Below are 24,059 nucleotides of genomic sequence, written 5' to 3' on the forward strand. Positions count from 1 at the left end.
ATTATTCATTCCCAAGTAGCAGATCGATATCAAAAGACAACATATAGAGACGTCTATTTATATATGGTAATTTTTGGTCGACGTGATAAATAATGAACGATGATTACAGCAAGATTTCATTTCTTAGACGAGCTAAAGACATTATTTTTAAGATGTCTTGAAGTCGCCTAATATTGATCTATTCTAGAATTATCGTTAGCTGACGTCACTTCTCACATTTAATTGGGGTTTTAATAATTAAAATTTAAATAACGTTTTTAGTGACGTTTCAGGAATATATCTACAACATTTTGTAAAAAAAAAAAAATCTTTCAAATCTTGTAGAATAATATTCTTGCAACATTATACAATAGAAATAAAAATCAAAATAATTATTTGAAGCATTAAAAGCGTAAATTGTAGTCTTAGAACATATTATATTAATACTACTCTGTAATAAGACGTTAGAAATAAATAACATTCTATGGATGTAACATATCGATGTCATTTTCGGATCCCTCAGAATCTGATTTAAGACGTCTATAATTGATCGTGTGGTGATCAAAATTTGCTGCCGTTTTGATATAATTTTGTTAAATAAACTTGAGTATGCTTGAAAGCGTTAGGACTCAGACACAATGAAAGGAATAAGAAATAAGAATAGATAGGATAAAGTAATTTTGAACACGGTACAATTCTGTACGAACATAATCCAATTGTCTAGGTTTAAGTTTAGTAACTCTGATTTTATTGTGTGGAGGATGTTGAAGGATACCAAGCAGGGAAAAATCCAATTTCAACTTTGAAAATTGGATTCAAATTTCATTTTGTTCAGAATTATATTATATTTGAAATTGCACTACCTTATATTGTTCAATTCCATTATATCTTTTTTATATATTTTTTTCTCGATATACCTTCGCGTATTAATAATTTTCAGCAGCCATTTTGTAGAGTGAAATTTCTACAAATAAAGTAAAGCCTTTACTCCAAATTCTATCAAAAAGTATGTCTCTTGCTAAATGTGGGAAGAAATATAACACCGCGTGCTTTGCGAGGGTATTAGGTAGGTCAGTCAGAGAAGTCGTAGTTCATTTCCGAAAGCCAGTCTTTAGCTATTTTCGTGAGTTCCCCGTATTTATGTAGGTCACGGGCACTCGTGAAGAAAAAGAGCCCGTTCATCCTTCCCAGAGCTAATGCGCGGATGTCGGCTCGGAAATTCGTCGATTCAAATATACGACTCCAGACAGAACGAGAGAACGATGTCGCGATGGACGATCGAAAGAGAACGCGACGTCGATGAATAATCGAGAGAGAATACTTTCTTTTTTTTTTTTTTTTTTTTACGTTTTTCGATCGGCTAAAAGAAGAGGAGAGGAGAAATGTTAAATATTCTTTTTTTTTTTTTTATCCCACCGAGGTAAAAGCATCGAGGCATACAGTAGGCAACATCAGGCGTCTGCGCGTCGCGCGTGCCGCGCTATGTATAGACGGTGATACGTCTGGGGCATCGGTTCCTTCGTGCGAATTATATGTATGCTCATTGCAGGGCCGGTCATCGGCCAAAGCGCACGTTGCTGCTCTCACGGCGGATGCGAAAAACGTCTCTCGATAAACGTCCAACGACGGAGCCGTCCAAGACGGTCACGGGAGTGCGCGTCCGAGGATGAAGGAATAAATCAAATTCGAGAAGAGAATTCGCGTCTCTCTGTCTCGTCTCGGTGGGGTGCGTACACTTTCCGGTGAGCTCGAAGATTACGCGACCCGAGGTCGATCGGAATTGATAACACGTCACGACGATAAAGGCTATGATAAAGGACCTTACTTGAAGCTTTAAAATGAACGTATGATTAATGAAGAGTCGTCTTTTTTTTTTTCGAATCGAGTGTGCGCGTGTGTGTAAAAATCGAATATATTAAACATCTAATGGAGGGGTGAAGTTTATCAGCTGTTGATCGGTTGCCAAAATTAAATTTAGACGAGTATCTTTCGACGAGTCAGTGCAGCTACAAGGAAACTTTGCACAACCAGCAGTAATTTAATTGCAGAAGAGCAAGGTATAAATTAATATGTGTATCAAATTTATGTATTGTGGAAACGAGAGAAAAGTCTCCTCAACGAACGTTCTTTTCTTAATTTAATTAATGTCCTAAAAATCTATCATGAGAGACTTAATTGCCAAATTTTGCCAAAATAATATAGCTATTAATATGAATCAAATATCAAATGCTAAAAAATTATCCATCTATATTAAAGAGTACTCAATCTCTAAATCTATCTTAAAAAATGTCTACAAAATTTATATTGTTAAAATTAACAAGCATGGCAGAAGCTCCACGCTCGAGATAGTTCTAAGGCTGCCACAAACGGCGATTTCCGCATTAATACGACTGTTGCGATCGCTTCACTTTCGTTTGCAAGTCGAAGTTGGAATTTTTATCTGTTTGAGTGTCATTCTTGAGCTAAATGCTTGGAAGTCGAAAAATGCGTACGTATTCGACTGAATATATTATATACCGCGCTATCGCGTTTCTAACGATTTCCATGAGTTCCTCGGTCGAAACGACTCCTGCGGTCACGATTTCGACTCGCTATAGTTTTCGTAACGGTTATCAGAGCGGCTTGTTGCTATCAGAGCTATCGTTTGCCGGGCATACACGCTCGTGTTTGTGCCTGCGGAAATATTGTAAATTTCGGCGTACATGAAACGGCAGCACGTTAAAAGCTCAGCGACAGTACGAAACGAAACGTTTGCTTTCGTGCGATTATCTTCATAGGTTGACAACCGAGAAAATACATGATCGTTTAATTGCAGATAACTATCCTTAAACATATTAATCGTTTACCGCGTATTTTTCATTGTCCCAACCATAATTTGTCGTGATAATGCGACGTGATCATAAATCGAATTAGAAAAAAGCTGGAACCTAAATTATAGTAGAGCAAAGGACTAGAGAGAAGGAAGAAATAATGATTTAATAAATTAAAATTTGAGTTTCTTGTACGAAAATAATTGTCGAAGTGTAGATGCAATTTCTGTGATTGTGCTTATTATTTTTATGTACATAACGTGTATAAAAATAATAAATGTATAAATTTAATATATATATATATATGTATTAAATGCGTATGTGTATATAAAAAAAATCTTAAATCTTTTTCTTGACTCGCAACATTCTTTTCTTCTTTCGAGTTTACCGATTTCTATCGATCCGATTGATAATTCTCGGAAAATCATACCGCATGTAAATTACGTGATATTCCCCAACATGAAGTATCGATTATTTCGCATTCTCGAGAATCGAAATACAAATGATAATTAAAAATGTTCAACTTCTGAAAAATTGTTAATGTGGTAAACTTAAATTTTGATCCAAAAAAACCTTTACAGTTATAATTTTTTTACAAATAGTGTTTTCTTTTTTTATAAGTAACGAAACTTTCGAATCATTTTGTATTCATTTTGTGAATACGTCGAGTATTTTAATTCATTTAACTTAGTATCTTTTTGCGATTCGAAGTGATGGCATGAAATCTCGTCTTCAACATTGACGCGATGTAAATGGTTGTTTTGGTCACAAAGACATATGACGGAACTTGGTGAAGCCTGCGCGATATTTGAAAGTAATAAAATCGTTACTTGGCTTTCCAATATCGCGGGGTAGATCTGCTCAACGACGAGGCAGAAACCCTCTTTCCCTCCCCCGAGGGAGGGCGAGTTACTGGCATTGAATGTAGATACCTGACCCCAAACTATATACGAGACGGGAAGTATTGATCAAGCCGCCTGGAGCGGCCATCTTTAACGGAGAGAGGAAATCATTTGCGAAATTGACGCGTACTTTTCACCCAAACGAGAAATTGCACGCAAAAGTTCTTTAAACGTGATTTTCTGCTGTAATAAAAATAAATAAATGGATACAAAAAATTATTAAAAAATAAAAGAATAAACATTAAACCGATGTAAAAAGTAATAAACAAATTGATAAAAAAAAAATAACATGCAATTTACCAATGGTTATTTATTTATTTTTATTAAGTAACAAAATTAAAGAACAAAAATTTTCTTCTCCCATTTAAATTAATTTTAAAATTTAAAATTGAAATTAATCTTAGAAATGCTTTTACAAATTCTTTTTTTGAATATACGTGTTGCTTTTTTATTACCATCTACAAAATAATTACATATAGTTTTAATAATTATATTAATAACAAATAAACATTTTTTTAGGACATGATTAAACAAAATGTTTCACGATAGATTTTTGATCATTGAAAACAAATCTGAAATTAGTGAAATTGGTATCTATATATTATCAGGTTTCCTAGAAAATAAGGTTAAATGTGCCAAAATTGCATTTTTGGCCATAAATATTATTTATTGTCACTAAAATAATTATTTTTTCAATTTTATTTATGCTACTTTAAAGTGCTATCTTTTGTCTATAATATGAATTTATATTTATTACAATACGATTTTTTTTCATCTGTATAATTAACATATTACAAATCATTAAATTAAATATAGATAATTATCTACTCAATATTGAATAGATTAAAAACATCAAATTTGGCACATTTAATTTTTATTTTCTTGAAAATCTGATATGATAGGCCAATTTCAAATTCATTTTCAGCAAACAAAAGTCCATCGAAAAATATGTTTTATTTATTCAGATCCCAAGAAAAAGCCTATTTTTGTATAACTGTGCAATAAACTAATTTTTAAATTTTATAGTATCTCATTTGCGAATTTAAATCATAGTTTAATTTTTCGATCTCTTTGTGTAACTTTATCGAACTTTTTAAAGAAAAATCTAATAAACGTTTCTTCCATTCAGTTCTCATTTATCTTAACATATTTTCACGTATAAATCTAAATCTAAACTTGAAGACTCGAGAAATTAGTTTCAGTCCTCGTACGCGATTAACTACTTTTCTTAAATATCTTTTTCTGACAGGCGTCGGCCAAAACGTAAAATTTGTCAGGCACAGAAATCGTATAAGACCAGCATAGTTCTAAAAAACTGACTCGAGTAACCTGACACGCGCTCGCGTGAATCGTAGTGTTTTCTCAGAGCGTCACGCACGATCTCCTGCTGAAGGTGTGAGTCAGATTATGAAAATGTATCGAGCGCGTCGTTTATAAGCGATAGATGAACATTTAAACGCTAACGACACGTTTGAGGCAAATCTATTCGGACGGGAGTGAGTCGCGGTGATTCGCGTTTTTATTTATCGTACATGCGAACGCGACTCGGCCGTGCCTTTTGATTGTTAACGTGCCTGACGTTAAGAGAGCTCGCAGTTCTCTCCTCTCGTCGTCGCACTTGTTACCGTTGTAACGCCCGCACGGATGAATGAATCTCCGACGATAACGAACGTAAATCTTTCCGAGAAGCGATCCATAATGCATCTCGTGAATTCTTGTCTTGAATACATCAATCGCGCGCGTCACGCGATTGTCGTCGACAATACCTACTGCAGCGTGTCACGACATATAATGTTTTAAAAAAGTCCCGGGGACAAGTGCACCGCTTGTCACAATGTCTAATTTAATTGATATATTTCGTTGTTTTAATGGGTCGCAACATACACCGTTTGGTTATTAAAATTGCAACTTCAAGAATGACGTAAACGAGTAAACATTTACCAAGTACAGTAACATTGCATTAATGTTATTATTTCATATTCAATAATATAACTTAATGTTATAACATATTATAATAAGTATATTAATATTGTTGAGTGAAAATTACAATATTGATACAATGCTACTGTTACTGTTTAGAAATATCAAAATGCATGAGAGATTATTTATGATATAGAGTATATGGCGTCTAGAAGTTAGCAATTGATATTTTTACATTGATAAAATTACAGCTTATTTTTGTATTTTACTTATTTTTTTTATGACCTAATAAATCCTGTATTCAATTTTCGATTCAATGCGACGTCTTTTTTCTATTGTTGCAATGGCCGGTACATATTTGTTTATAAGAGAGGTTTTTACAAGTAATGATAAACTTACTAATTGAATTAAATAAAAAGTAAATCGATTGGTCGGAACAATAGGATTCCTTTTTTTTTTCTTTTTTTACATCTTCGACACAACGCGGTCGTGTAAATAATGTCAGGCCTCACTTAATATCGAGCGAGGATGACACGGGTATCGGTCGTGCTTGACCAGCTTGACGTGCCGACTTAATTCGCGGGTACGTAGTATGATATGTAATATTAACAGAAATGTTCGGCTAACGTATTCCGTGGACACGTGCGCGTGTGAGTAATAAGTTTATGCACCGGGCATTGCGTGCTTGAGCGGGATATACGAACCGCCTAAGTAATTTGATTCATCCACTAACGATAAATAATAAAATCCCAGTTAATACTTCACCGATTCAGCATAAGAACGACTTTTGTCCGATCTGTCATACGACGTGTAAATATCGACGTGCAAATATTCGCGAGAATGATGGATGACACCTCTCTGCATAATAGCGTGACGCTATTGTTATAAACTTGCTGGCTGTATCCCGTAACTTCGCAGCTGCGGAGTGCGATGTCAAAATGTTACGTTAACGATTATTACTCAGATGAGACATACGAGAGATCACGTTTGCGATTCCGAATGAAACTCTTGGAAATCCCCCGAACAGATAATTCTTCAACCCTTCATTATTCGGGGTGTCCAAGGTATCTCGCCTTATAAATTTGCTAAATGCATGAATACTGTTTATGCACATTATTATATTTAATGCAAATTGTTCTCATAATTTCAAACATTTTTTTCATCTTTATCTAAAGAATATATAAAATCAATCTTTATTGATTATAAATCATCAATTGTAGCAATAGAAATTGAGATTGAAGATATTGAGGTATCAGATGGAAACAGTTCACACGAGTAATTATGCTAAAAGATCACGCGAGTAATATATAGGTTTAACTTTATCTATTTACTATTAAATTTAATTGTTTTTTCGATGGATAATTGGACGTTATTTAAAGAGTCAGATAAAAGCTCGTTTATGGATATCGATGCTGCGTGCAGAGTTCTATCATTTTTCATTATTATCGAAGAGCAGGCGTGAAATAATGTTACAAAATAGTGCGAACCGTAGACAATACGTTTGCAATTATTTCACGTTAGAATAAATATGTTAATGCAGTTTTGTAATTGTTTCATGCTAGAAGTTGTGCCGCACGGTCGAGCGTGTCTTTTCGCATGTTTATTCTACAATTATGGCGACAACGAACGGCTGCCGTCGTCTTTCGATGCGCAACAGTAATTATTCGTGACCTCGCGAAATTATCGTCGCAGATAAAGCGCCGCGATAATTTTCATTCGGTTATCGAACGCAGGCATTGGCAGGAAACGTCGGGGAAGCGTCGCTCTTCCTTCGTAAATTAACGTTCGCGCGCGGCCTTATTCTACTTTTCATCGAACGATCGTATTCGGTTCTTAAGTATTCAAGCGCTTCCTAGCAGCACGTGAGTCACAGACTCTGTATTAAAACGACACGTGATGCGGTCTATGAGCAAAAATATCGCAAAAAAGTTACGACATGCCTCGACCGGCATTGATGTTTGAATGAAATTGACGAAACTTCTCCGAAAACACGTGTGCAGATTCGCATGGATTTGAATCAAAGCTTTACTAACCATCTGTAGACCAACAATTACAATTCTTCTTTGGATGTAAAACTGTAAAACCGAATACATTGCTAAATTCATAATGTTAAATTAAAGGTACCAAAAAATTATGTTTGATTATTCCTATCGTCACCTTCTTAGGTCGCCACTGTTATTCCTGTTTAATATGTACTCCATACTGTATTTAATTTAAATAAAACGATGGAATTAAACAGTTTAACTTAAGAATTAAATTATGTATTAAATTTGATTCAAATTTAATTTAATATTTATTATAATGCATACGTTAATATGAACGCTGTTTAATATTAATACTTTGAAATTAAGTAACTCAACTACAAAAATGGATTGATTAGATGTGATTTTTTTAAACATACTTTTATATTAAAATAATACATTTAACACACTTGCAAGTTAAAAATAACAAAATGTCATTTAAATAAACAATAATAAATTAAACAAGATCGCTATATGAATAAATCAAATAACTATGAGAACGCCAAATATGATCGAGACTAGATATTAGAATGCCTAATTATATTTAAAAAAAAATTTTTTTTAATATTCTAAACTTTTAAATATTTAATTCAAGGTATTAGTCTAAATTTGATCTTCTAGTTAACAGACTTTGACTTTACTTGATGAAATGAAATTTCATTTTTTTAATAATTTATAAAAAGTGTCATTGCCCTCATTACATATTTTTGGGACATAAAAATGCTTATTGCAAACTCATAACTTAATACGGCAGATGAAGCAAATAGCGTAAGTATTGTAATAACTAAGAAATTCGTGCTATATATGTATACTACAGATTACTACTATAATGCCGCATATAATGCCGCTATAATATAAATCACTGTAGCGGCAATTAAATCGGTCAGTGATGTGTGATGCGCACGATTACCTCGAATTAGTCATTACGGAAAAATTCGCGTGACAATTTTCCGGTATCGCGGAAGCGTATCCTGCTTCGACTTCGGTTTTCTTCCATCTTCCACCTTCTATCACTGTTTCACTTCCACTCGCCTCTCCTCTCTCTTTCTTTTTCTTTCTCTACCTGTCTCTCTCCCTCTCACTGTTCAACGCATCCGTCATCGTGCTTCCTGTCCGCCTTCGAACGATAAATAGGGAAAAAAAACGTCGATAGAGTTACTCGAGGATCGCTGCATATTTTTCTAGGTCAAACTAGAAGGTAGTTTTCTTCCCGCCGCGCGCCGTGCAGGGGGATGTCGGGACAGGAAAAAAGATCGAGGCTGAAGTAGGAGCTCGCCGGTTGAGGATGATGAGTCACGTGGATTCATTTATTTCGCAGATATATACCGGATATATTCAACGGTCGCATCATTTTCAAGCGACAAAAGCACGGTGTCTTACTCGCAACCGGTTCACTTGTCGATAGCCGTTCGTCGGCGTTGTTCCCCCGCTCGAACTATCGTATTGTATGTATTTCTCTTGAGGCAGAGAAGGAGAGTGTTTTTCTCGCCGAGACGCGAGAGCTAGATCACAGTATTACAGTATTAAGAGACGAACTGGCTCGATCGCGCGTTCGCCAATTTCCGGAAATCGGTTACGTATAGTGCAAGCCAATGGAGAAGTTACGCGCGTTCGTCTTCCGTGAGAAGTGCGCGAAGAAACGAAGCGACAGCAATCGTGACACCGGTTTGTTGATCGATAATGTGGCCTACGCGAAAACGAAGAGGAGTCGCATGTCAGGTAAAAGCAATTTCCCGGATCATCAAATCGAAGGCAAAAATTCTTGGAAGTTTCTGTGACAAATTTTGTCGATGGAATGCTAGCAGTTAATATACCTAGAATTGGTATAGATTGGTATAGAAATTATTGTAAAAGAAATGTGCCGCTTTGCATTTAAATGAAAGATTTTTACTCCATTTGGTTTTTGTTCAATCCGCGCTTAATGCTAATATATTTGATTAGGAATTAATGTTTGGAATAATTATTCCGACGAAATCGATTCGTATGACAAATAGATTTTATTTTTTAATAACTATTATCAGCGAGAGAAAATAAAAAAGCTATAACAGTTATTTAATACAGAGAGCTATAATATTAAGATCGCATCGCAAACCAGAAAACACAGTTAAAGGATAATAAATACAACAGTTGAAAGGATTTCGATCTTGAAATTATAAACATTCCTTTTTCATAAAAAAAAAGATCCACGTTCTTGTTTAAGAAGAATTCAACGTTAATGCAAAAATTCTAAAGAATTATTAATATTTATATATAGTTTCTTGAATGTACAATATAAAAAAAAAAAAATCATAGATTTCAAAAATTATATGCCGATTTCTTTTGTATACATAAAGAGAGATGTATAACTTTGATGTGCGCTGTTTGTAAATATCAGCACGACATCTTCGACAGTAGGTATAATAATCTGTTCCCCGAATTTAACAGCTTTTACATCGCATCCGCGACGCGACCGGCGACGGCCGCGTCAAGGTTGCCTACGACGCGATGCGACGCGACGCCGACTCCACCATCGACGCGGTATTTTTTTCTTTCTTTTTTTCGCACATTCGCCGTTGCATTGTGAGGGCACCGCACACGCAGCTGCGTCGCGTCGCGTCGCGTCGCGCACGCGGTGCCACGTGTGGCGATTCAATTCGCACATTTCTGCATTGTCGTTTTCTTCGATATTGTCAGACCGTCCTCGCGGTCCCCGCCGCCGTCGCCCTCGGGATGCGACCGATCGATCATGCTTGCGCATAGCGCACAAGAGATCGAATTATTAATAGACGTTTGCATACGCACGGCAGAATACCGCTCGTAAACGCCGGCTTTACGGCGTTCCTCTAATTGCGCGCGTGAAGAACCTTGCGCGGCTTGGCTGTTTTCTCATAATATGGAGACTGCAGTGCAAGAGAAAAAGAGGGTGAGAGAGAGAGAGAGAGAGATATGGAAATCTCATGTTGGCCATGTTAAGCGACGTTCCGTCATCTTGTCTCTTAAATATTCGTCGAACATTCGCTGTCGCGGTAGTGTACCTGCGTTATTATCTATAAAGCCCATTCTACAATTGCGTAAGCGTAGTTGTAAGTGGTTTTAATTGTAAAAATTTACCAGTCACAATCGAATATTTTTCTTATATTTGACTGTATTTTAGTTAATTCTTACAACCACAATCCTTATATCTACGTTTGCGCAATTGTAGAATGGACTTAAGCCGAGGGGGTAACCACTTGTTGAAATATTGTCCCACTGAAAGTTATTACATGATTTTATTTGATTTCATATGATTTTGTCTAATTACAAATAATTTTTTTCACTGCATATGAAGCCATTTGATAAAATATACGATTTTATTTAATATTATACAATGATTTCTCATGATTGCATATGTAATTATCGGATTATACATAGAGATTTCATACGAATTTTATAATGATTTCGAGGACTCTATCCCACGATTACATTAAGTTTAATCCCCTTGGCTTAAGCCTTATACGACGCCACGTGTCTAATTTGTATGAAAAAGCTTATTTTCGACAATATTATGCTTAGATAATTAAATTATCTAGATATAATTATTCTCCCTCCTAGTGAGAGAGAGAGAGAGAGAGAGAAAGATAAATAATTTGAAATGGGATAAGGTAAATATGATTTTATTTTAATTTGTTTAGACAAAAGATAAAGTTAAAGTCGTTTTAAAAAAAATAATTTTAAAATAATATCATTTGTAAATAATTAAATAATAAAACAATTTAGGATCTAATTTTAGGATATAAAAAATATATTCATTTTTATCTATAAACCTTTATTTTTTAAAAACAAAAATTTTTCAAATTGCTTTATTTAATATATAAATGATTTTTTAAGTATTACTCATCACGCTTAAGTTTTCTACGTAAGGATACTTCCTAGGATTGATTTCGTAAAATGTTGCAATCGAATTTACTTTAGATACGTGTCTCTTTCTTTTTTCGCAATAATTTATATACGATAATTTATACTCAAACATCGTTCTTTCTATGCAACATATACGTATATAAAGAGAGATATAAATAAAAAGAGTTCAAGATTTAAAGGATTCAAAACTTAAACTTATAACGCCCGTTAATCGAACTGAAAAATATTTAATCAACATAGATTATAGCATCAACTTATACGTAATTCGTAATAGCAAGCACTTCTAAAGATGGCAATTTAATTTTACATTTGAAAAACGATCATATATGCGGGCGAATTCGGACAAAGGGGAGATCTTTGTCGCATCTTATCTTCGATTGAGTCAATTAGCGAACCCCGATGATCGCGCTAGATAGTTGCGGTAAGCAGCCTATATTATAGCACCGCAAGCGAAATTTTTGTTAAGGTCGAATATGTAAAGATAAAATATTAAATTATTATTTAAATTATTACGTATATTAGATGGAATGTGAAAGTATTATTTAAACGTATAATTCATAAAACATTTTATTTTAAATTATATTAACACAAAGAAATACAAAGAAAGACTAATATCTATGTTTTTTTATATCTACGAATTTTTTAAATTAAAAAATACTTTTGAAACATTAAGATTATGATGAAGCATTTCAGAAATATTAAAAATATAGATATATAACATTTTGTTACAAATATTTTTAAAAAAGAAGACTCCATTGCGCGAACGAGAGAGAGATCATAGATCCAATGCTATTTACAACTTACTTGATAATTCTTTGATATAAATTAGCGCAACATTACAAATCAAAAAAGAATTAATGATATAAAATTATTGTTTTTTTTTATTAAGCTCAATATGTGTGTGTGTGTGTTTCAATCTCTTAAACGTAATTCTCTTGTTGTTGTTAGTTATTTTAAATACTTATTATTTTATTATTGGAAAATTTAATAGATCAAACGACGTTGATATATGACATGAGTATGATGGTGGACCTAAAAAAATCTGTAAAATTTTCGACCCTCTTTATTCATTGTGCCAATACATCTTGCTGAAATACGGGCGCGCGTCTCTGCAATAAAAGAATTAATTTTAATTGGATTAAAAGGCCGAGCGGGTACTCGTTCAAGTTAATTATCGTTACTCGCATAGCATAGCCGTCAGTTCGCATTAACCCTATGTCGCTGCAGTTATGCTAAATTAAATTATACCCGCTGCTTCGCGACCGTATGTTACAAAAAAATAAACTTTTGTCGAATATACTTCGTAGAGAGCGATACGAGAGGCCCCCCCTCCCCCCCCCCCGGGCACATATAACTTCATGATTACATAATTATGTTTTATTCATTTTTCTAGAATTTAATATTATTTTTTTTCCTTCTCTTCTTTTCCGATAAAAATTCTTTTAAATTATTCTTCTGCACGTGTCTCACTTGCAAAATAAAACTTCCCCAAATTTTATAAAAATGAATATTCATCGACGTGTTTTCGTCATTCCCACAGTTGTATAATTGATCCATGATATTTGCAAGAATGTTTATGTTAGATGTATAACGAAGACTCGATCGTGTAAATATTATATCATACAGTGCGTATACGCATACAATATTCCACGCTTGAATGAATTATATTACATCATATTATAATATGTGAATATGTGCCACTTAAAAATTTTATGAAAAATATTTTCAAGTTACATTTAATTTCTTTCTGTTATTACAATATTAAATAAATTTAGTAAACAATACAAAACGTAATATTTATCATATTCCATAATTTGAAAAATATTATCTTTATCACACAATGTAATCGTTCTGAACTTAAAATAGATATATCGGTACAAATAGATATATCTTCATCATCGATTGATCGATTGTATTACCTTATTTTTGCAGTAATAATTTAAGAAATTATATATTGACTGAGTTGAGACAAAATTGATTGTTAATACTGGAAATCTATAGTGCAAACTATAGATTTTCAGCGTTATCAGTCATAGCTCAAAGGGACAAGAGAGATAACCTTCATTTATTAATAAGTCACTCCGTTTTAATAATTTTTTTGTCTTTCAGAACTTTAAAATCAAACAATATTCGTACGATTTTTCCTTATAAGTGGCATAACATTTAGTATAGTTAATACGCACAATCAATAATGTTTACGAGCTTTACGAGTACTCGTGATGACCGTTCACAATGAGCCACTCCTCAGCTATAAACACACGCGTACATTGAAATTCTTATAGCGGAGCGATGCTTAATAATAGGATACGCAATGATGCCCCACTTTGTTATAAATTAGTGTCACGTTAATACGTATCATACCGCGAAATGTGTCACGTGTATGCGCGATGTGCGATCTGCGAAATGTGAATCTTTATTGATGTAGTTTGGGATACTTGCACTAATTCGCGATGGCAACATTCTGCTCGAACACAATGACTCATACGTTCGTTTGCATATTTCTAGTGTAATGATACTTGACGTTTCATCTTTTCTTCTCTTCAAAATTCGGGACATAAATGTTTCATTCCATTGTGCACTCTCGCTCGTGTCTTGCCGCGAGCGATATTTGTTCGATAACATTAAGTTAAAAATAAAATTTAACATTAGTGAAGTCACTTCGTTTTAATAATTTTTTTGTCTTTAATAACTTTAAGATCAAACAATATTCGTATGATTTTTTTTCTTATAAAAACCTACATTTTCAAGACACAATTGAAAAGTTGTATATCAGAATAGAATTTCTGATAGGTTGAAATTTGTTATTTAAATAAATTTGAGTTTATATCAGTGAAAAATATAAAAAAGCCTCTTTATTTTCGTGTGAATGTAGCAAAACAAATAAAATAAACGTTTTCGACCCTTCAATTCAGGTCCTTGTCGATATAAAATATAAAATATAAATCAATATAAAATATAAATTTCAGTTCATATATGTATATTCTTACGTTATAGAATAAATCTTTACCTGATGTAACGCACGATGCTGGTACCATAATAATTTGGCGCGATTTAGCACTGTGCTTGATCACATTTTATTCTAGATTTAAGAATTTTTCATTTAAGAATAAAATAAAACGTTCCTCTTTCAACAAATAAATATGAATATTCTATATTTTATGATAGATCGAAGAATAATAGCATTGGATTCGGAAATCTTTTCTATGGGTGTACACCTATCTCATATTTTTTCATCCGGAGACTGCAACGCGACCTTGCGATTTCGATTCTTTAAACGGATTCATTCACGACCGTCCTGAATATCATTAGTGTCTTCCTGTATCGTTGAGAGATCATTCGATCGCAAAATGGTTAACACATAGCAATTATTCATTCGTACCACGACGTCTCGACTATTAACACCTCTCAATTCCCTGAACGATCGAGAGTGCGCATATCCGCGTTCCTTGCGACAACGGAATCGTCCTAACCGGAAATTTACGAGTGCGAAATGGAGTATAAAAGAGCGTACTTGTTCTCATAATCAAGTTGTCGCATATATGTATATAAATGGTATTGACATTGATCTTGCTTGACGTTAATTTCGAAAAAGAAGAAAGGATTGTTCTCGTGGTTTCGATCGAGTTTAAAAAAAATCATGCGCTAGCGTCTGAAAAAAATTATTTTAGCAACAAAACTCAACAACAGCAAATATTCTGAAATAAATAATTTTTAAGAAAACAAGCTATTATCCGAAAAAGATGGTCGATTCGTTCGTCAACTTTATTACCCAGAAACTTTGCACGATCTCGACCGATGTCCCTATTAATGCTGCATTCTTCGACACTGGATACGAGTTTCGGAACGAATAAACAAACTTCGGTCCCCGTCCTCCAATTCCTGCAATACAGCTCATAGCTTCAAAGTATTGATAAGGCCCCTCTTTACTTTGCGGAGCTGAGCATTCCTGTCGTTTTTAAAGTGGTCCCTCTCGCTCGGTCAATGTTTATAAACAATCGTAGGTGCAGTCGATGAAATGCTAGCACATACACTTACATTAACCGTTTCCTCTGAGAAGATCTGACAATGAGTCATGGATGGAAGTAGCAGATCGATTGATTTGTCAGTATAGTGGGACTTTTCGCTCCGAAAGGGTTGTTCTCCGAGTTTCTGCTCGTGATAAATAAACGAAGTATTTTTCTTTCGGCAACGTTACGTTAATGTCATAATAGTTATTTGTTCGAAAAATAAAAAATGAAGAGTATCATCGAAATGAATTTAACCGTAGTTAATCAGTGAATGATGCCACATAGTGGCACGTTATTTGATTTTGTTTCTTTTAAAGAACGAAAAAGAAAAACAGTTCCTATCGATGGTGAGATTTGTAAAATTAAAATTTGCAAATTAAGCAATCAATTTTATTACTTGTGCATATTTTATGTGTTCACATAATGTATATTTCTCAATTCAGATAATATTAAACAAAGATGCATCTTTTAAACAGCCTTTGTCAAGTTTAGAGTTACAACTAGTTGCGTATACGAGTTGCTATCAAACGTTCTCTTTACTGTTTTGTCAATAGAGCGGCATCTCACTCGTGTTAATAATGATCATCACTCATATTATACTGGTGTCAATGTCATTAGTATACCGTGCATCTTCCACGTTGTGACAGGGCATTAGTATATACGATCGTTAGTAAACTTTATGTTTGTGTTCTGATCCGATAACTTTATTTAGTTTCTCATTGGTACGATGCATGAACGCGCCGATATGTAAGTACATCAGAAAATTAATCGTCATTTAAAAAATCATGTTTACGAAATTATCATTCAAAGTTAATTTTAAAGCTATTTAAAGGTGGACAGAAATTTTCGAGGGTTTTATTATCGCACGGGGGGGGGGGGATCGTTTTATTTCTAAATTTTCTTATGTATTTTTCTTTGTAGAAACCGAAAAATATGAGCGATGATCGTGAGATTGAAAAAAGAAAGCTTATAATGAACAAAGAAAGCTTTTTAAACAAATGACTGATATCAGACATGATTTTTATATACAAACAGAAAAATAATTTAAAAATAAAAAATGACACGGAACTTTAAGATCCCTTATACTTCTTTTATTTTCAAGACTTGCTTCCCCCTCTTCATTAGCGTCTATTTAGTGTCCTCTCGTATTATTGTTCGACATACCTATATTCCTCATTTGATCTATGACAAGCGTACTAGTAACATCACAAGGTACGTCCACCTACGATTTATATGTAAGTAAAAGTTTAACTGATGTGAAGTTTCCTATTTTAATTTTACAAATTTTAATTTATTATGTTATCACTTTGGTAAATCTGGTAATTTAATGGACGTCATTTGGACTGTTTCGTCGATGTGATTCAATATTTAACGTTTCAAATTGTTATGATCAATCCTTACGCGACGAGTAAATGTTTTTAATTTATACACTATCATCAATCTATTATTTCACACATTAGAATCCAATTAATGTAAAAATTATTAACTTAATTATTGAGGAGGACTCTAACCGAGGGGTTCAAATGTTTAATTGAATTTTTGTAACATACGATAAATTTTTAGTTTAGTTAGTTATCATTATAGTCTTAAAAAATTGCAATGTCTATTATCAAATTGTTATTATAAAAAGTAACAACCTAGTAACTCTTTTATTTCCTGCAACTAAAAAATGTTTATATACATTATCTATACTAAAAAATCAGTAACTAATTGAAGTAAAGTCCTATCTTCCGCAAATACTGCCAAACCCATGTGTGAATTAGATACTGTATGTCTCGTTACATTGGCACGGCAGTCGATGTAAAGTAAACGATAATGATTGATAAAACGTACAAAAAATCGAATCTGACGGAGCTGGCTTGAGATAATGTTTCCGTGAATCACGGACAGTGCCATTAAAAATAAAACATTTCCATAAAAAATGCACAATGATTCACTGTTCGCGGTACTGATAAAGAATAGATTTTTTTTTAATGCAGCACGGCAACAGATGAAGTGGCATCCTTATCAAAATCAATAGTTTTGTTAGCATTCTGGGTTAGTTGAAACAAAAGAGGAGGTTTTTTTTATATAGTTTTTAGAAAGATTTCTCCGTTTATTAGGTAACACCAAATATAACACTAAAAGTAGACTTTAAAAAGGAGTGCTAACTTTACATCCAATATTGATATCGATAGTGTATTTGATGTTTTTTGACGAGTACTAGAGTTCCTAATATTTATAAATTTTTTTATTTTTATTTAATATTTTTTAAAAAATTTATAAATATTAGATAATAACTAGTCTCTAGTATTCGACAAAAGACATCAAATAAAGTATTCAAAATTATTCAGTATTAATATTAGGTATAAAATTAATTTTTAAAAAATTTTTTAAATTTATGCTTATTATGTTTATAATTTTTTTTAAATTCGTTAAAATTCTTTGGAAGTCTTTAGAAATTATCAAGAAATTTTCCTTTTGTTCTATTGTAAATATAATCCAAAACTCTTAATAGAACTACGATTTCAAAACGTAAGGATGTCAATTTTACACACTCATGGCAATATGTGTCACGCGTTAATAAGGTAAAAATAATACTAGCGATGTGTTTTGCAATAGTTCTGTCTCATGAAGAAATTTGAATAACTAAATTTTTTTAGTTATGCGCGTCTTAATGCCTAAATACAATTTTATTCATTGTATGTATAGGAGGCAACTCACAATTCTCTCGCATCCAGACTAAGAGTTGGCGCGGAAAATCTCAAGGACTGCAGTGTAAAATTTATTCCAGAATCTTGATTTCACCGTTGACTACGAAGACTTCACACAAGAATCTCGCAGATATGTCTCGAATTCCCCTTATGGAACCTGAGAGTGGCTTGCAAGTCACAGAGGGTCAAAATATCGTAATGCTTGAGGTATATTCTAAAGATAAATACCAATTTTTAAATAGAGTTAAATATAATTTTCAGTATAAATTTCATACGAAATGCTTTTATTTATATAACGCGATTAATTAGATATTTGAGTGTTTATAAATAAAATGAATTCTATGATACTAGCAAAAAAATACATTTTTTCAATCTGCCGTACATCGAGGAGGGCAGAAAGTAAAGAAGGAAGATTAAATAAAAATTGAAGATTGCGCAAAGATAACACATAGGAATTTAGCTGTAAATGCGAGATGTAAATAAAAGTTAGAAAATTAGTAAAAATAGTAGGAAGAGGATTAAAATTGTAAAGAAAGGTATCTAAAATAAAAAGAAGCAGGAGATAAGTAAGGTACATTGAAAATAGATAAGATAGGAAGAACGAGAAAGTATTGTATACATGCCGAGATTAGTACATTATTAGATTTAAAAATAGACAGTATAGAGAATGTGTGAGAATAAAAAAGGAGTGTGAATCCCCTTCTTGATTTATAAATGCTGAAGGAAATAAGGATTCTTCTTCTATTATTATGCATTTTTGAAATTGCGTCTAGGCATATACAGAGTCTACACACATACACACACACACACACACACACACACACACACACACACAAAGTCTTATTTTTAATATATCCTATATTATGTCCTATATTTTAATTATCCCTTTTTTTTAATTAAGAAAAAAAATATATATATTATTTTTCTTTATAAAAAAATATTAGTACTACATAATCGAACTTTAGTACTTGCTAACATGAAATCTATTTGGAATTACATACTATCATTCGCATATACAAATACGCTGTAATAATAATTGTAACAAATTATGTAGGCTGGATTACCCGGCGATTCGTGGACATATTCCGTCGAGAGGGAACGATTGGCCAGAAGATCAGAATGGTGTCGGGCAATGCTTACTGGTTCGCTCGCTCCTCCATCGACACATTCGCCGCCGTTGTTACGATTGCAACATGTTGACAAGCGAGCATTTGATTATTTTCTCAAGTAAGTATTAACTTTTCAAAAGTACAATTTTCTTCTTATTAAAAGAAAATAATCTTTCGAAAAAATATGGAAACCGAAAGATATATCAGATAAAACTTTTTATATAAGAATTTACATAAATGTACAGTCATATAGATACATATAAATTATGTATATATGATTATATGATTATACATATACACACACACATATATATATATATATATATATAATATGTCCATCATATAATTTTTTCGTCTTGTATTTTCTGTTCGCATGTATAAGAATGATAATAATAAGAAGAAATAAAAATAATTATAAGAAATTCATTTTTGCATTATCTTTTATAAAAAGTAAAGAAATAAAAAAATCCGTAAGAGAAGATCAGATGGTATCGAACATCTTAAATTTTTTTGAGATTATATTTTCTTGAATAGCGAAAATTAAATACACATAACGAGCTTATCTTTACAAGATAAGATTACTTTTTTTCTTAGTTTATCGATTCACTATGCGCTCGCGAAATTTTGACATTTAAATTCTGGGCATCCTGTACATACACAATATGAAACATTATTCTTATAACAAAATGTCTTTTTAATCGTATTTTTATAAAAATAAAAACAGCTGAGATTTTTAAGTGTCATTATATTTTCTTATTTTTGTAAATTAGTGCTATCGGATAGAAAAATTAAAGAAAAAACATATTTTCATTATTGTATAATTTTAATGTTATCTCCTGTTTTAGTTCAATAGCTTTTAATTTATCTCATAATGTACCTTTCAGAATATCTCTTATTTGCTTTTCTTATTGTCATTTCCTTATTTCTTACTTTCTTAACAGCTATTATCACACTTTCTTTTTTCCATTTACCTCGTATCTTCCTCATATTTACTAAAACAGTCGTCAGAAACTACTCAATATTCACAGTCGATTCTTATATTTGTTGAGGTATATAAGAATAATTGATTTTTATATTTGTCTTAAATACAGTCTTAAGACGTCATAAACTCGAATACTGCCTATCAAATCTCATTATCATTCGAACGCACAACAAAAAAAAAACAACATATGAAATGAGCAGCTTTAAAACAAAAAAAATTGTTAATCCACAATTTTAAGAATATAATTATATATTTATACGTTTTTAATATTTTTTATCGAATATGAGCGTTCAAAAATGAAATTCTGAAAATATAAACAGCACATTGCTGAGAAACGCAATAGAATCATATATAGAGAATAATTCTCCTTTTTCAACTTCATAACATATATATTTTGTTTCTATCATTCATTTTATTGCATAGATATCTTCACGACGAGCCCGTCAATTTTATATCAGTAATAACGGCCAGGGTCACGCTCAATGCAGCTCATGAGTACCTTTGTCCTGGACTCGCGCGACTCGCCATAGTGTATCTTGAGAAGCATCTCACACCATCGACCGTGCTCGAAATTTATCAGGGTCTTGGACTTTACGCGAACGAGCTACGGGAAGGTGATTCCGATTTTGACAGATCGTCAAATTTGCTATCGACACCATTACCGCCCGGAGACGAGGGCAGTATAATAGGTGCGCCATTGATTTCTTTGGAAACAGTTTCACGGCTGCGTAGCTGAATAAAAATGAAATGATTGGTACAAATACTAATATATTTGAACGGAGAAATTGATTCATAATTCATTCATATTGCAGCTGCTATGTGCACTGATCTTCTGCTCAAGTGCTTGACTGTAATCGATTCGAATCCGATAAAGGTGCTGCAACAGGAATACTTTGAAGAGCTCACTGCCCAGGAAGTCTCCCAGTTAGCACATCGTGACACTCTGAATATCACTAGCGAGTCTATCCTCTTCAATGCCTTAGATAGATGGGCCGCAGCCGAGTGTAGAAGACGAGGCACCGAACCTTTGCCAGTCAACAAGAGAGCTGTGCTCTCGGATGACGTCTGCTTCAGCGTACGGTATCTTCTTATGAATGATCGAGAATTCGTCAGCGGTCCTATGGCGAGTGGTATCTTGACTAACGAGGAATGCGTTCATATCGTTTCTAAAATACTCAGACATCCCGAGGATCCGAAAAATGAGAACGTAAGCATGCATTCTAATCGAGCGAAAATTTCTTCATTATTCTATCTGTCTAAACTTCTAAAGCTATTATGCAAAGATATCAATCAAATATATGTAAATTTTCATTTTGTGTACCTGTTGTTATGTTTTGTATTTTATATTCGATTAATTTCGCATTTAATAATAATATTGATCGTAGAAGATAATAAAGCTTATAAGAAACTTTCCTTTAAAAATTTACAGGTTCGGAGCAGCGCAGCGGTCCATCCAACTAGGTTGTCCAATGCGCCTAGGATCGCATATAAACATGAGAATCAGGACTGCAACATGTTAAGGCCGGGTAAAAAGGAACGACAAGACAATCGAAAAAATAGAAGAAGAGAGTGTGCTAGTCAAGGACATAGAGCATGCGCTAGAATAGGAAATTGTCTCGTACGAATTCTAGCTTGCGTATTTGATTAAACACTGCACCATAGAATCATAATCGCAGAACTTCCAAATTTTCTCGAAAAAGATATTCAGTTGTCTTTCTGCGTCATTTTGTTTTTCGGTTATAAATTCCGAGAAATTCTGAGAATTCAAGATATGAAATAATGCATATTAAAAAGAATATCTAATGAATAACGTCTAAGAAATAACGATACACACGCGTTTATCTACATGGTGATCAAGTCAAATCTCCAAAAGATATTCAGTATAACTGCATAATTAAATAGAACTTATAAATTGTAGATACTTATTGCTCCTTAATATTTTTATGAATGCGAAAAGACACAAATAATTTCTATCATTGTCGGAATATTAAACGTATCATGCGGTCACGTCAGCTAATTGAAATCTATATACATAGGTAATATTTTTGAAGATAATAGAGAGACTGAAAAACTGAAACGAACGTTTTTTTAACATTTTTAGAGGATATTTACATCTCCGACGAATTTTTATCGGTGAGACACTATTTCAAAGTAACGAAGAAATCGCGCATGAAAATTGAGAATATGTTTTATGCCACTTCCATTATTATTATAAACATTTTGTTGTTTTGTTATATATATTTGGGGAGATATTTTATCTTCTTGTTTGCAATTTTGCGCAAGATCTGTTGCTATTACAACAGTAGGCTTTCGCTACAGTCGTTAAACGAAGTAAAGACTTTCGCTATTACGAGATTATGCATTTTTCAATGTATTTTACATATTTTACAAAGAAACGAAACTTCAAAATTTTTATTTGATCGTCGGAGAAAAAAACTTTACTTATACGCATATGAATTATTAATGGTCCAACTATAACGTACCTTCTTCATAAGCGCCTTTCCTAAACATTTTTTATAATTAAAATGTTCGAGAGTATTGTCTATGTTATTCTAAATACGAGACCTATTGAGTGTTATTATGACGTCTTCGTTGTGTTCATATTTGCTGTTCAGAGTATATTACAATCTTTAAATTAATTATTTGTATTTTGCGTAGTACGTAGAGCTGCGGCTGAAAATCCGAGGATTGATGCGTTCAAGGATATATAATATTATTTTATAAGTCGGATTTAGAGTTATTTATCTATCTGATACCTCTCTAATTGATTTTTGAAAATTTTATCTTTTTTATTTATCTAGAGTCTCTTTTTTAGAGTATCTTAATATCTATTCGTTTTGCAATGAATATAAAAGTCATCATAAGTTGGATACTTTAGAGAAAAAGTTTTTGAAATTAACTTATATGTGCGGTAAAAATATGACGTTATTGAAAAAACAAAAATCATTTTATATTGATGATCAATTGGTAAATTTTTATTTTAACTTCGTATAAGACATCGTTCATAATAACGTTGCTATATACAATTATTTTGTTAATCGGATTATTGACGTATATATAACAAACTTATAACAGTGTGCTTCGATAGAGTTACAGACTGATCATGCGGCCATACTTATATTTAAAATCTCTGTGATTGATGAGAGAACAGAATCGATTGAAATGAAAGAATTCAAGCGGTTTTTGACAAGTCTCTCCCCTCCCCATTATTTACTTACGATATTATTTTCTACTTTTATTGTAAGTCTAATTCAAGTGCGATTATATAAGTAGATAATGTAAGTTCAACTTTGTAGCAAACAATAGTATTACGATAAATCATGAATACTAGTCATACGGATTTATTTTCCAAATAACTCAGTTACCAGATGTATTCTTTATTTCTATATAAAAAATAAGACATGTTAACAACACGTAGTCGAAAGAGAATGTGAAATACATAAAATAACACAATATAAAATAACAAAATGTTATAATTATAAATTGATATTTAGTATGAAATATGTCATCTATGTAGAAAGAAAGAAAGAGAGAGAGAGAGAGAGAGAGAGAGAGAGAGAGAGAGAGAGAGAGAGAGAGAGAGAGAGAGAGAGAGAGAGAAAGAGTAAATTGTTGGATGAAACCTATAAAGAAGTAATGTTAATAAAATAAAAAAAATATTGAGTATGCAATCTCCTGCACTAATAAAATTGTTAGTAATTAATTATAGTTGTTAATAATAATATACTTAATTTAAAAATCAATAAAAATTTTCCCACGA

The 24,059-nt window shown here is 32.7% G+C and overlaps 1 protein-coding gene across 3 annotated transcripts; it reads left to right on the forward strand.

Annotated features, from left to right (window-relative positions):
• Positions 1-1,401: 1,401 nt before the first annotated feature.
• On the forward strand, positions 1,402-24,059 carry axed (BTB/POZ domain-containing protein axundead). 3 transcript variants are annotated; one of them, XM_087402490.1, is made up of 6 exons: positions 1,402-2,036; positions 18,289-18,415; positions 19,263-19,435; positions 20,723-20,988; positions 21,112-21,506; positions 21,729-24,059. In XM_087402490.1, exons 2-6 carry the CDS (start codon positions 18,341-18,343, stop codon positions 21,945-21,947), a joined length of 1,128 nt encoding a protein of 375 aa, XP_087258616.1. In that variant the 5' UTR covers positions 1,402-2,036; positions 18,289-18,340; the 3' UTR covers positions 21,948-24,059. The 3 variants fall into 3 exon arrangements, with proteins under 3 accessions (XP_087258616.1, XP_011064078.1, XP_011064077.1); XM_011065776.2 differs by having other exon boundaries at positions 1,403-2,036; positions 18,207-18,415; XM_011065775.2 differs by lacking the exon at positions 1,402-2,036 and adding an exon at positions 4,896-9,351 and having other exon boundaries at positions 18,207-18,415.

This window comes from Acromyrmex echinatior, chromosome 2 (genome assembly GCF_024713525.1).
Source record: "Acromyrmex echinatior isolate Ae372 chromosome 2, ASM2471352v2, whole genome shotgun sequence".
NCBI lineage: Eukaryota > Metazoa > Arthropoda > Insecta > Hymenoptera > Formicidae > Acromyrmex > Acromyrmex echinatior.

Coding starts and splice junctions, on each gene's coding strand:
- axed (XM_011065775.2), top strand. CDS start 9,225: ATGGAGAAGTTACGCGCGTTCGTCTTCCGTGAGAAGTGCGCGAAGAAA. Junction 9,352..18,206: donor GAAGAGGAGTCGCATGTCAG/GTAAAAGCAATT, acceptor TTGTATGTATAG/GAGGCAACTCACAATTCTCT. Junction 20,989..21,111: donor AGACGAGGGCAGTATAATAG/GTGCGCCATTGA, acceptor TTCATATTGCAG/CTGCTATGTGCACTGATCTT.